We start from the raw sequence: 14066 nt of genomic DNA, 5'->3' as shown, positions 1-14066 counted from the left end.
CTAAGAGAGAGCCACACGTGGTGAGCGTGCCTGAGCTGGCTCGGTGCACTCTCCGCCTCTGACGGGAACTGCCTGGGAGCCTCAGCCCAACTCAGGAACATCTCCCAAGCAGCTTCTCTGCTCTCTGGAGAAAATACCTACTTCCCGGGCTGTCCTGTAATGGCAGCACCCACCACCAGAGGGCAGACAAGGACGCCCTAAAACCCCAGCAGAAGTCACCTGGAGAGAAGTGGCAGAGAATTCCCTGGGAGAACTGCCCTGCTCAAGGAGAGAGGACTCAGCTACAGTTCCACAGAATTCAAGGACAAGAGTGGACAACTTGAATGGCTCAACAAGCTCACAAAGTCAGACTTGGATCAGGACAGCTTCTTTCCTTTCTGAAATTATCTGGGCTCTTAAAATTTATTTTTATTTTATTTGAAAAAGCACAGACACAGAGACAGAGGGACAGACAGACGGAGAGATCATCCATTCTCTAGTTCACTCCCCAACAGCCAGGGCTGAGCCAGGCCAAAACCAGGAATCCAGAACATAATCCGGTCTCCCGTGCGGGTGACAGGAACCCCAGTACGTGAGCCGTGCCCTGCTGCCTCCCAGGGTGTGCATTAGCCAGAAGCTGGAATCAGAAGCTGGGTCAGAAATCAAACCAAGCAATCAGATAGGGGGTGCAGGCACCCCAAGAGCAACTTAACCGCTGCAGCAAACATGCACCTTTCTTGTTTTTAAAAGACGCTGGAGCAGGCCTTCGGCAGAGGTTAAAAGGCTGGTGGAGACGTCCACAGCCCCTATCAGAGTACCCGGGTTCCAGGCCCGGCTCCACTCCTGATTCCAGCTTCCTACTAACGGGTGTCTTGGAGGGGAGCAGTGATGGCTCCAGTACATGGGTTCATGCCAACCTTGTGAGAGACCAAGGTTGACTTTCTGGCTCCGGGCTTCGGCGTGTCTCAGCCCAGCTGTTGCAAGCATTTGGGGAACAAACAGGCAGGTAGAAGATTTCTGTATGTCTGTCTCTGTCTCTTTGGCTTTCAGAGAAAATAAATACGTACATCTACACTCAGCTTTCACGGCCAGCGCCTCCTCTTCCTCTCCCTGAGACCCCCCAGTACACAAGGGCAACCTCGGCTGACTCAGGGCAGCCCCTTCAGACCCTCTGCTACCTCCAGCTTGCACCGGGACAGCCTCTAGCACATCACTTAGCTCTCTCCGACTAGCACTGTTCCAAAGACAGGAGAGGCCCGAGCCTCCACACCTGCAGCCAGAAGCCACCCCCACAACTCAAGGTACCGTTTCCTTTTCCCTGGGTTTTATGATCACCACCTGCTCGTGGCAAATGAACTGGTCCTCCACTTACAGTGAAGATATGAAGCTCCCCTTCTACGTATGTACATAAAGGTTAAAAATGGGGGGAGGGGGCCCCACTTTCATCCTTTACAAACAAGCTACAAAACATCACCTCCCCCAGAAGCGAGGTTTCTCTGCCCTCCCCCGAGACTCAGGCACGCGCAGTCCAGTCTGGGCCCCACCACGAAGAGAGCACTCGAGGCCCTGATGGTATCTGCGTTGCACTCCTCAAAGGCCCTGGGTGCTGGATGCCAGGCCCAGTCTGGCTACCCACACACCTCTCGGCACCAGCCCCCCGGGCTGCTGGCCAGGGTGGGTGCTAGAATGGGTGCGTGGGATGGCTGCATCTTGGAGCCAGGGGCCTCAGGGACAGCTCACCTCGGAGGTTCTTGACGAAGTCCTCCAGCTTCATCTTCCGCTCCGGCTTGACGTTGGGGCTGTACATGTCTGTGTTGAGCAGGATGATGGCGAAGGCCAGGATGAAAATGGTGTCTGGGTTCCGGAACTGCCGCACCACCCCCGGGTTGCAAATGCAGTACCGCTGGCTGGAGCAGAGACAGAGGGCAGGGTCAGGGCCCCCATGTGGGAAGGCTGCCCCGTCCACAGGGATACCCCTCATCGGGCACAGAGTGAGCCCTCTGGCTTTAGTGGTGGTCCCGCCCACCTCTGTGTTAGCAGGGCCACATTTTCCAGCTCCCTAGGAGATAGGAACAGCCACACAACTAAGTGCAGCTCACAGAACATGAGTAGATACGGCATGGACACCTCTGCCTGGAGAGAGACATCACAGTGCTCATGGGCCTTGAGGTGCCTGGGGCCTGGGCTTCCTCGGCACCGGCTTCGAGGGCAGTGCACATCCACGGTGTTTCAGCCAGGCTGCTGCGGGACTTTTGTTACAAGAGCAGAACCGCCAGCCGGGCTGACTCATGCTGCATCCCCGAGGCTTCCCACTAGTGACCTGGTGGAAGATGGCTGTGAAGGGGTGGGGACAGAGCCGCCGAGCTGGGCAGAGCTGCGACAGAGGCTAACGTGACTGTCCTATGCTGGGAGGGAACCAGTTTAGTGTCGTCCCTCTAGGAAGCTACCCTACAACGAAGTGGCTGAACATCCCCCAGAGTCCTGGGAATGCCCTCGACTTCATGGCCCTCATTTCTCCTGGCCCCACCAGCAGGGTGACCTCGGAGGGGCCAGGTCAACTGGGAGACTCACGTCTCCCACACCCAGCACCGTGTGTCTACATGGAGTCAGAAATGAACAATGGCATAGTGACAAACGACCTTGACTGTGGGCTCACTACATCCTGTGTCATTTAGCACTGCTAGTCCTCTCTAGGGTATGTGACATCACTATCTGCGCTTCACAGGCATGTGAGTGAGCCACAGAGAAGCCACGTAAGCTGTGCAGGGTCACACAGGGGTACCCGGCCGAGTCGGTGAGTGCACCAGACCACCTGGCTACATGGCTTGTGCTCTGAGTCACTGCAGGAGACCCACTGCCACTGTGAATGAGAATGAATGACGGCAATGACGAACTCAGCTCCTGAGGCCTGGGAGGGAGACCGGGCTCGGAACCCCAGCAACGGGTCTGGGCCTTCCAGCTCCGCGTCCTCATTTGCAGAATGCGCAGCAGCAGCAGCATGGGGCCTGGAGCACGGGCGGGACAGTTACCCTCCAAGCAAGCCCCCAGCACCTGACTGCCTGGGGGGGGAGGGGGCTCGGTCCTGCTCATCTGGAGGCTTCTGAATGGAAAACAACCCCCTCCCTGCCCAACACAGGGTCCAACCTGAAGGCCTCAATGAGCCGCTCCACTTTCTGAGCCTCCCCCTGGACACGGATGTGCGCCTGGAACTTCCGGAGGGCCTCATCCAGCTCCATGGCAGAGAAGTCCATTTCATCCACCACACAGCTGGAACAGAGATAGAGGGGCATGCCTGGCTTTTTCAAACCAGCAAAGAGCACTTCAGAAAATGGCCAGGAGACTCCCAGGCTTCAGAGGGGCCATGAACTCCACCCCGCCCCCCTGCCCAACTGTGAGACACTTGGCTTATATTTATGTGTGTGTTTTTCTACACAGCGGGCCAGAGCACATGGCGACCCACCAGCAGGGCCCCTCCTCCAGAGACAAACACTTCCAAGCGCAGCTGCCGCGGCAGCGTGCAGCTGACCTCGTGGGGAGTCTTCCTGAATTCCACAGGAAGGAGGAGCGCGGCTCTCGTTTGCGTGGCGACAAAACGGGAGCCCAGGCCCCGAGTTTCTGGGCAGTGGTTTTGCTCACAGAGGCTATGTGGACTGGGCTTCGCGGGTGCTTTTCCAGGGTCATCCTGGAGGGACTAAGTGGCCCTCATCACTGGTGAATGGTTTCTCATGGCCCACCCCAGCACAATCCTTCCAGTCCCCCTAGTGGTGACCCTTGGAGAGAGAAGGCAAGGTCTGCCCCAGGACCTGGAGGGCAGAGACATTTCCCACCAGCAGGCGGGGTGTCTAACTTTGCAATGAAGCTACAGTCACCGTCTTTCGGCTGCAGAGGCCCAGGGCCATTCCTCTGCTGTAGGCCTCAGGCCCAGGCCCAGGCCCAGGCTGCCCTGCACCCTGCTCAGAGCACTTAAGGCTCTTGGGGCATTGATCTGGGAAGCGGCTGCAGAGCGGGTAGGGAAAGGGGTGAGCAAGAACAGGCGGGCAGATTCGCTGACCAGCGTCAAGACAGGCTCACGGATGCCTGGGCGGTGGGTCTGGGGGGAGCTGCGCTACTTCCTGAGACTACTGCTATTTTCTGACCCGAGAACAATGTGCGGATTTCCTATAGATCAGGAACCAGCGTGGAGGAGGGCAGCACAGCAATGGATGTGGAGAGGGGGGCAGGGGCCACAACAATGCACGAGGGTGCTCACGGGCTTTCCCCTGCACCACTTCCTCGTAACACGTCTGAAAGAGGGGCGGGCAGTCACCATACAAACAGCACCGCAGGTTCTCCTGACAGGGCAGAAATGTAGGGTGTGGCCACGCATGTGTGGCCAAGGGCGACTCAGACACTCTGCTGGGCGCCTGCCACAGGCTGGCCACCACCAAGGGCCCCTATCCCCCTCGATTTCCTGCGTGTGGATGAGTGCATCTGGGGGATGACTGCCTGGGTGTGTGCACCTGCACCACGAGGAAGTGCTGGGGGGGCACCCAGGCTACCCCTACCCTAGCCTTGGTTTCCTTGCCTGTGACCACTCAGGGTTGCCCCTCGGTTATGACAGATGGCAGCAGGCAGGTGCACAGGTGTTCAGCCCCTCCTCCTGAGCAATGTAAGACTACAGCTCCAGAGACAACGCATCCTGGGTGGCCCCTCACTTGTCCACTCCTCTGCACAGCAGCAGGGGTTGGCAGACGGAAAGGATGAACCTTGTTACCGCACAGACATCTACGGACCCTGCTTTGACTTCTCCTTCTGGTCTACCAGGCTGGGCTCAGCCATCTCACAGTAACCTGTCTCTACAGAGGGTCTGGGGAAGTCTCCCGGGTCTCTGGCAGGCAGAGGGAACAAGCCAGCTGCACTGAGCTGGTCTCAACTCTACCAGTTCTGGTTTCCTCCCCTGCAAGTGAGGGCTAATAATGATGTCATACCCCCCTCACAGGGAGAGGCTGACCCAGGGCCTGAAGCAAGGGGACCCCTGGATTAGCATGAGACCTGTCTATGGCTGCCCTTCCTGCTCAAAACAGTATGAAAAGGGAATGCCCAGATTTAGGGCAGTACAGGGCAGGATCTCTTAGAACTGTGCACAGTACCTCTGCAGGGTTTCAAGTGGCCAACGATTATGGAGGTGTGGGATTAGCAAGGTACCCTGGACTCTCACCACCAAGACAAGGAAGCAGGGGCACAGTTGGGGCACAGTGCTACTCAGCTATGCAGCCAGTGGTCCCTTGGTCTGGGCCCCTCCCACCCTCACTGATGCTATGGCAGGCATGGGCAGGGCCACCAGTCCATGCTGGCAGGCAGATAACAGCCAGGCCAGGGGCAGGGAGCCCCAGACCTGCCGGCTGTGCCACTGGAGGACTAGAGCTGCTCAGTGTTGGGCTGGTTCAAGTGCACTGTAGCAGGTGGAGGTGCTGAGGACGCCAGACGGAAGCAGTGCCTGGGGCCAGTGTGTGGGACACTGCCAGCCTGAGGGCAAGTGCCCACACATGTGCCTGGCAGGGCGTGGGGCTGTGACACAGTGCAGGGGTGGGGGGCCATCTGCATATGTATGTCTGGGAGCCAGGAAGGGGAGGACTCAGTCAGTCACAAATTAAAAGCATTTGGGGAAAAAACGGCATCTGTGCTGAGCAAGCACAGACCTCTTCCCGGCCACTGTCCCTGCGACAGCACAGTCTGACTACCACTTGCTTGGCACTGCCACGTGTTAGGAACCATCCAGGGATGACGTACAGCAGACAGGGGGATGCGCACAGGCTCTGTGCAAACACCACGCCCTCTGACAGACGGGAAAGGAGCACCCGCAAACTTCCTATTCGGGACCCTGGAGCTGATTGCCCCATCAGTTCCGAGCGACAACTGTGGAACACGGGGTGCGCGACGGGAAGCGTGGCTGACAATGCGTGTCCTGTGTGTGGACTGGCTCCCATGCACTCACTCAAGCACATCGCGGTTGAACTGCTTCTGCCGGTTGCCCAGGAACTCGCCGATCATCTGCCTGCTGAGGCCCTTGCGCTGTAGCAAGAAGTGGGCCACTCCCACTGGCGTGTCAGGTACGAAGCCACGCTCGATGAGGTACTGGACTCCCTTCTCAGGCTTCCTAGGAGTGTGACAAAAAGCATCTTAGTCCCAGCTGCCCAGGTCCCCATCTGGTGCCTGAGGTGGGCTGATCTCCACTCAGCGGACAGCGACAGCCACCAGCACCAGCCCCCAGCCCTCATCCTTGTCTCGTCTCCTCAGGCACCCAGAGGTCTCTAGTCATACAGCCCTACCTGGGTGGGGACCCAACAGCCAGGCTGGCACCAGAGACCCTGGCTTCGGGCATTGTGTTCCATCCTACCCTAAGCCCCAAACGTGAAAGAATGGGATGAGAAAAACCCTACCTCAAATGCCCAGACTCCACCAAGAATGAGAGGGCGGTGAGCTTCTACTGGCGCAGGAAAGAATCCTCACCTGCCCCCACCTCCACCTGCACCCCCACCCAGCTGCCTGACTCGGCCCCAACAGGTTCCCTGCCTGGTCCAACTCCCTGCTCCCCTCGGTATGGAGGCCACTGACCCACAGTGCACTTCAAGGCAGACCGGAACCTTCCACCTGCTGACAGATAATCAAACACCCACACTCCTAACATCTGGTGACGAGCACTTCCTACACATACCACTGTCCAGGCCTCTGACACCGCTAACTCACTGAGTGCCCACGCCTGAGGTCAGCACTCTTGCAACCTGCAGTGCTCCGGAGCCCAGAGCTCTGTGACCTTGCCAGGGTGGGGAACTGTCCCTGTCGTGAGGACGGACCAAGTCAGCACATCCCATGCACTTGGAAAGCACCATCAAAGGCTCCTATGCCAAGCACTGACAGAAGACTGACAGGGGCATGGGGAGGCAGCATTTCTAACTCAAGACCACAGCAGCGGCCCAGTCAGGAAAGTCAGAAGGCTTCAAAAGCAGACTAGGTTGATCCTGGAGGACTGCGTGTGTTCTCTGGGAGACAAGGCCCAGCAGTCTTCTGGGAGACAAGGCCCCAGCAGCCTGGGTCTTTCCACCAGTCCAACCCTCTTGGTGCCTGATGTGTGCAGAGCCAGGCCTGCCAGGGATGAGCCTGGATCATATGGTGCACAATCTGACCAGAGCACGCATCTCTACTCCTGACCAGCTGTCTGCAGGGCCAGGTGGCGTCCACAAGGGCTGTGTGGGCAAGGGCAGGACAAGTCCACAGGCCCCGGGAGCAGACGCAGCACTCGGTCCACGTGTGCCAGGCAGAACCCTTCCCTCTTCGAGCCTCACTTCCTGCCTGTCCTGCAGTCGTTCTCTCATTCAGATGACCGACAAAGGGGCCCTGGTTGCCAAGGGAGACGGAGTGGCATGAGAAGGCTCTGGGGATGGTGCAATGTGACCCTCAGAGGACAGGTGTTTTCCTCTGTGGAGCCCCAGAAGCCAGGCCATCAGGCCAGACAGGCTCTCTGTTCCATGTCCTCAGAGTCCCTGAGGGCCACAGTGGGCACACCTGCTATGGAGGTCTCTAGTCATACCTCCCCACCCGGGTAGCACCCATGCTGGCACCCAGTGACTCTGGCTTCAGGCATCCTGTCCTGGGTGTTCCCAGCTGCCAGTACAGAGCCCTGAGCATGCGTGCCGGGTGGAGTCCTCTGGGCTCCCACTACCTGGGGAGCTCTGCTCGACCCTTTGCTCCAGGATATAGAGGCAATGTCCCTCTGTCCCCAGGGCAGGGTGGAGGCATGGAGTGGATGCCAGTGTCCACCTGCCCCACTGCCTGTGCTGCTCTGGGCGACAGCAGGGCCCAGCAGACTCTATTTCCACACGCAAGCAGAAGCCTCCTGGCTGCAAGGTGACTCTGCTATTTTTACCCCAAGATGACCACAGCCTTACCTTGTCCCCAGCAGACTGGCAGGAAGCAGTCACCAGCCGACTGAAACTTGCCATGGAAGTATACAAGACAGGCCTGCTCCCTGCCCACGGGCTTGCCCCAGGATGCCTGTCTGTGCATCTCAGGGTTGTGCTGTCACCCATCCCAGGTTGTCTATCTCTCCCGGACAGGAACACTGTTTCCCACCCCAGGCTGCCTCTTCCTTCCTGCTAGGGGCATCCTGTCACACACCCCAGGCTGCTGTCTCCTCCCACCCCCTGCCACCACTCCTGGACGTTCTGTCACCCACCCCAGACTGCCTGCCCCCCTCTACCCCCACCCTCACTCCTAGATGTCCTCCTACCCTCATGCATGGGTGCTCTGTCATCTACCCCAGGCTTCCAGCCCCCACCCCCACCCCTGTCATCAACCCTCAGACTGCCTGCTCCCACCCCACTTCTGGAGTATACTGTCACCCACCCCAGGCTTCCCCCTCCACCCCTGAGGATCCTGTCACCTACCCCGGGCTGTCTGTCCTTCAAGGCTGCTGATATGGTGCCCAGTCGGTCTGGGTAGAACCTACTTCTCCCTCCCTTGGGAAGAGAGGAGGCTCCCTTCTTTGCTGCCACATACCCTTCTCCCTGCTGACATGCAGTTCCCCATACCGCCAGGGACTTGCAGGATAAAGCTCCTCTGCCCTGGCAGTGCTCAGAGCGTGGGGGAAAGAGCAGCAGGTGCTACAAGGAACAAACGCAGGCTCTTGGGGACTCAGGAAGCATCAGGGGTCTCCCCCGCGCCAGGCACAGAGCAGTGGGCACGATGGCTGTGAGCAGAGCCAGCCATACACATACGGCACACGGCAGGCCATCACTTAGCATCCACAGGGCAAAAGGGACTGAGTGGGGGGGCCAGAGAGGAGTCTTCTCTAGCAGGTGACCAGGGCGATGAGGCGCTTCAGAGGCCTCGCAGTGGATGGGCATGGGCTTGGCATGCTGGGCTGCCCAGAGTGGGTGAGCGCAGAGGCCCTGGAGGAGCAGGGACAAAGGCTGTGGGAGGACCTGCAGGACCACACTGTCCCGTGCAGGCTGCAGGCAAGGCTCTGGTTTCTGCCCTGCCACGCTCTAAGCAGGGCAGAGACGGGATCCAGTTTCCGTGTTTAAGAAGCTCCTGCTGGCTGCAATGAGGAGGGCATGTCTAGCACCCAGCAAACATCCAGGCAGCAGGGCAGCGGAGGCTTGAAGACACGCAGGGTCCAGAACATGGTCTGAGGGTAAAAATAACAGTGTTTGCTCAGGGACCGCGGCTGGGAAGAGCAGCAGAGACGCCTCGGGAAATGTCTCCACAAGGAGGTGGCACTGACCGGGCCCAGGACGAGTGCTGGCACCTGACAGGTCCCAAAACGAGGGCTCAGACAGACTCAGTAAACGAGCCCAGGGCCGCCCAGCGATGAGGAGTGCAGGACTTTCCCCCACTCCTCCGCCCCGAGAGACTCCTCAGGATCCACTTGCGCCTCCCACCCCACACGGCACCGCGGCTCATGATCCGCTCTGCCCAGCGCTACAGGGCCACCACCCGCTCGCCTTGTCCCTGCCCACTGCCCACTCCCCCGTTACTCTTCTTCAGCTTGGTTAGCTCCGGGAAAGTGAGGACTTCAAGTACAGAATCCAGCAAAGCATCACAAGGAACTAGAAAGGCAAGAACCAACGCCCAAACTGGTAGAAGGCAAGGAAAAAGCAAAAATCAGGGCAGAAATACAAAACAGGGACTAAGAAAGTAACACAAGAGAGCACTGGAACAGGAGCTGGTTTCTGAAAAGACAGCAACACTGGAAATCCTTTAGCGAGACCAATCAAGGAAAAGAGGAGACGCAAAAATCAGACAGGAGACAGGACCTGCTGAAACCTCAGATTTAAAAAATCAGCATGGACTATCAGGAACCATTAATTTTGTGCCAATGCATTGAAATGGATACATCTCAGAACATAAGACCTGCCAAAACTGAACCAAGAGAAAACAGAAAACCTGGACATCCAGCAACGAGGCATGAGACTGGATCCCGCAAGGATCCAGCCCCAGGAACGTGGAGATGGTGACCCTCTCGCCATCTACACGGCACCCACCACGGCACGCCGGGCGGCCTGCCTTCTCCCCAAAACGCTTCAGGACAGTCACTCGCTGGCGAGCCCACGGCTCCCCCGCTGGCCGCTCCCAGGACTGGCACTGCTGCCTCCTCCACGGCCGGCTGAGCTAGCTTTCCTTGACGTCTCATGCTCAGGCTCAAGTGTGACAAGGGAGCACACCCGGCCCAGCTCCTTACTTCGCACACAGCGCTTGTCGACATTCGGCTGCGAAATCTCAGTGGCCATGGTGAGCTCTGGACAAGAACAGGTGCAAGGCTGTGATCAGCACTTCAGACAACCTCCTGGCTCCAACAATGCGCTGAGTACACACCTTCCTCTTTTCCCAGTAGGGGCCAGAGCGGGGTTCTCCAGTCGCGTTCAACACTGGAGCTGCCTAGAAGGGGGATAGACAGCTGCCCAGCACCTCAGGTCAGCTCCAGATTTCCCATCCCACCTGCATGAAGCCATGACCCAGTGGGCTGACTCTACTCCCAGCTCAGAGCCCTGCCCCCTGCTGACCACAGGAAGTGGCTTAGAGAGAGACCCCTAAGCCAGCAGGAGCCAATGTGGGGAAGATCTTTGTCCTGCTGTGGGGTTGCCCTGAGGGTGGACCACAGGCCTAAAGACTGCCCCAGGCCAGGAAGGACCCTGCAGGAGGCAGGACCAACCTTCAGGGAGACAGCCCTGGACTTGTCAGGTCCACCAACCATAAAGCCTCCGCTTACACCAGTCTGGTTGGGTTCCTGGCTCTCGCAAGGGAGAAGGCCCTGAAGGCCATGAGGCCTACACAGGAGTCTGCAGAACTGGAGTCCGAGGAGCTCTGCGAGCTGAAGGCTGAGCCACCCAACACCTGCTCTCAGAGTGGCTGGAGAGGCGAGAAGGGATCAGCCTCAATGGGCACTCAGAGAACTCCTGCACACCCACAAGTGCCCCTCCAAATCACCAGTCTGGGCTTGAATCGCTCCCGGGCCTACCAAGAAGAGGCCACCTGCCATCCACTCGCACACTTCCAGGGCCGGCAAGCTCACCACCTCCCAGGACTGTCTGCTTGATCCAGCTGGTTTTCCCACAGTTCTCTCAGACAGTGTGAACGCAGGCTGGAAGTGAGGGCCAGGGCCTTCCTCCAACTAATCCCTCAGACAAGGTGGGAGTACCACCCTCACAAGTGTGACTGGCGTGCTCTGCAGGGCCCTCTTTGGTACTGGATTTCTCTCTGAAAGCAGCAGCACCCACTACCCAGGGGATCCGGATCCCAGGGGCTCTGACAGTGGCAGAAGCCACAGACCAGAGTGGCCCACGTCTAGAGAAATGGAACCCCCACCTTCAAAGATGCAGCTTAAAGTGCTCCTGTGAGGGCCAGTCTTGAAAGCTGTCAGCACACCACGCCAGCAGCACAGATGGGTTCTGGGGCCACATGGAGCCCGGAGGCAGCGCTTCTGGTCCTGCAGCCTCGAGCTAATGCCTAGACCTCTGAGGCCTGGCTACCTCCCCCCATGCTTCACAGGATTATTGCAGGGATTCGGTGGGAATACACACATGTAGCATGGGGTCTAGGACTCCCTGCATAGTCTACACATGCTGGCTCTCAACACTGATTGTTTTTATTAAGGACAACAATCACGTTGAGCACAAGGAGCATGGAACTGAAGTGGGCAGAGCAGGAGCCCAACCCCAGGCAGTCTACTTCCCAAAAGAGCATGGACAAGACCCACACCACACCCTGGAGCCCTGCTCCCCTTGAGGGTAGAGTGGGGATGAGCCCTTGGTGTAGAAGCAGGGTTCTCTCCCTCTCCTCTGCATGGGCTCTGGCAGGCAGGATTGGTGCCTGTCACACAGAAGGGAGAATGTCTCCAGAGGACCGTGGGACAGAAGGGACCCTGGTGACTACGTCACAGCCCAAGAGGGACGCCGCTCACACTGTCACACGAAGCAGTCATGAGACCCTGCTCACCATGCTCCTGAGAGAAGTGTTCACTGCAAGTGAGGGTGCCCATTTCCTCTGGGGCTAAGGACACTCTTCCTGACATCTGGTTTGGCCCACCTGTGACAAAGCAGAGCAAAGAGGGACCAGGGAGGGCCAGCAGTGGTGCCGTGAGGGTCCGGGAGACCCACAGGAGAAGCCAGAGGGCACGGTGCAGTGGAGTGCGGGCACAGGGCCTGGAAAGGAGTCAGAAGGCACTGACAGTGAGGCCCTCTGCGGAGGGACCCCAGCCTGGGCGACAGGCTGCTCGGAGCCCGCCACAGCCCTGGCCAGAGCTCGAGCGCCTGTCTGGGAAACCCAGCAACATGGCTGCCCCTGCCTCGAAGGCCTCCCACTCCCAGCTTCCCTCTACTGTAGGGGCGGGGGATCTGTCTGCTCAGAGGCGCTGCCAGCATTTCCGGGCTCCAGAGAGACTTGGCAGTGCACACAGATCTGAGCCAGGGCTTTGGAAACTGAAAAGCTCCAAATCCATGTGAAGAAGGCATTGGCTTGTTGCAATAACACAGCTTTACGAAAGCAGCTGCTCGGCAGGATTCGAAACATGCCGGTCGACGTGGACGAGCAACCAAGTACCCACACCGCAGAGGAGCCTCTGGTATCATCAGGCTCATCTTGCATGCACGAATTTATGTGACAATGAGAAACGACCGAGAGCTTCTGACCAGCACTTAAATACGATACTAGGAGACGTGAAAGAAACGGTGACCAGCACAGACACTGCTGAAGAAACACCTGAAGAGATGTATCAACCAACAGAACGGAACACCCCCACGTTCTTTGTCCAGGGAGACGGTGTTGTGCTGGCTGCCCCTCTGCCGAGATTTGGCTGAAATGAAGAATCCACCCTGCGTACAAAGCAGGAGATTTCTGTACAATTGCCTCTTTAAAGGGACAGGGCATGCGCAGGGGAAATTTGCATATAATTTGGTATTAAGAAATGACCCAAGGATTCTCCCAGTCCTAAAATGAGTTGATTTGCAAGTAACTTAGACCCTCTTAAGCTCAATGGAGGTTTTATTTTTCCCCAGCCCTTCCAGTCAACGTGGTCGCTGAGATGTGGAACTCTCTGGAGCTGGGTTGCTCCACTGTGTTCATGTAGACAATTCTGATTTTTTCGTTGAATTTAAATTTCACTTTAAAGGAAAGAAAAAATAAAAGAAAAGTAGCTTCTCCCTGAATCCTCCCAACACCTACCAGAGACAGTATCACTACCCTCATGGGACAGAAGCGGCACCGAGGCCTAAGGCCGGTCCAGAGCTGACCCGGGAACCCTGCCAGTGCAGTGGGACTCTCTCCTACTACCCTGCAGCCTCCGTGAGAGGCAGGGATGTGGTCCATATGAAATCCCAACGGCTCCTGCTGCTGGGAGAGCAGCAGGTCTGTCCCCATCAGGGCTCTAGATTAGCCTAAGAGTGACAGGATTGTTCTGGATCCACTTTGCCCAGTGGAGTAGCCACCAGCCACAAGTGGCCAGGGAGCCCTTCAATGTGGCTAGCGCACCTGAGGGACTGGATTCATTTGCATTTTAATTTAAATACACACTCGTGGTTGGGCCTCCCAGTCCTACCCCTCAACAATGTAAAGGGGGCAGGCTTCTCCAAGTGCATCCTGGAGTGGAAGGTGACTCCACTGTCCATCAGTGGTTTCCATAGATCCTAAAGAGTTCATTCTAAAATTCATATGGTAGAACCAGCGCCCAGGAAAGGTTCAGACAAACTTTGCCCAAGAAGAGTCAAGGCAATTTAAAAAAAAAGAGGGATTATTGTCCTAGTAAGAACATATAAAACGATAGCAGGTGGAAGTGTGGTGCTGGCAGAGAAACAACCAGAGCCTCCAGCGCAGCGCGGAGCTCTGCGAAGATCTTCCTGCTGCTTCCTGCTACGTCCCAGGCCCCGGCAACAGTACCTGGCACGTGGGAGGTGCTATAAATAGCTGCTGAATGAAAGGATGCGAGCAGAGACCCATGTTCACGCAGGAATCAGATGTCATTTCACAGACGACTCAATTCAGGGACCACTGGCCAATTCACAGAGCAAGATCAAAGTTAAACCCTTGCTTGAATCATTCTCCAAAACAAATTCCAG

At 57.5% G+C, this 14066-nt stretch overlaps 1 protein-coding gene and 1 pseudogene across 6 annotated transcripts in view; one reads left to right on the top strand and one right to left on the bottom strand.

Moving 5' to 3' along the window:
• The window catches only part of IQSEC1 (IQ motif and Sec7 domain ArfGEF 1), a 115409-nt gene that overhangs the window by 20515 nt on the left and 80828 nt on the right, over positions 1-14066 (bottom strand). For all 6 annotated transcript variants that reach the window (XM_062200607.1, XM_062200608.1, XM_062200606.1 and 3 more), the window contains exons 4-6: positions 5954-6115; positions 3124-3246; positions 1720-1886 (exon numbers count right to left, since the gene is read on the bottom strand). In XM_062200607.1, the coding sequence (XP_062056591.1) occupies positions 1720-1886; positions 3124-3246; positions 5954-6115 (452 nt within the window). The remainder of the gene's footprint in view (positions 1-1719; positions 1887-3123; positions 3247-5953; positions 6116-14066) is intronic.
• On the top strand, positions 12524-12812 carry LOC133766439 (U6 snRNA-associated Sm-like protein LSm3; annotated as a pseudogene).

The sequence above is a fragment of the Lepus europaeus genome, chromosome 9, assembly GCF_033115175.1.
Source record: "Lepus europaeus isolate LE1 chromosome 9, mLepTim1.pri, whole genome shotgun sequence".
Taxonomy (NCBI): domain Eukaryota; kingdom Metazoa; phylum Chordata; class Mammalia; order Lagomorpha; family Leporidae; genus Lepus; species Lepus europaeus.
Note: the sequence above shows the minus strand (reverse complement) of the source record. Positions and strands in the feature narration are given on the sequence as shown.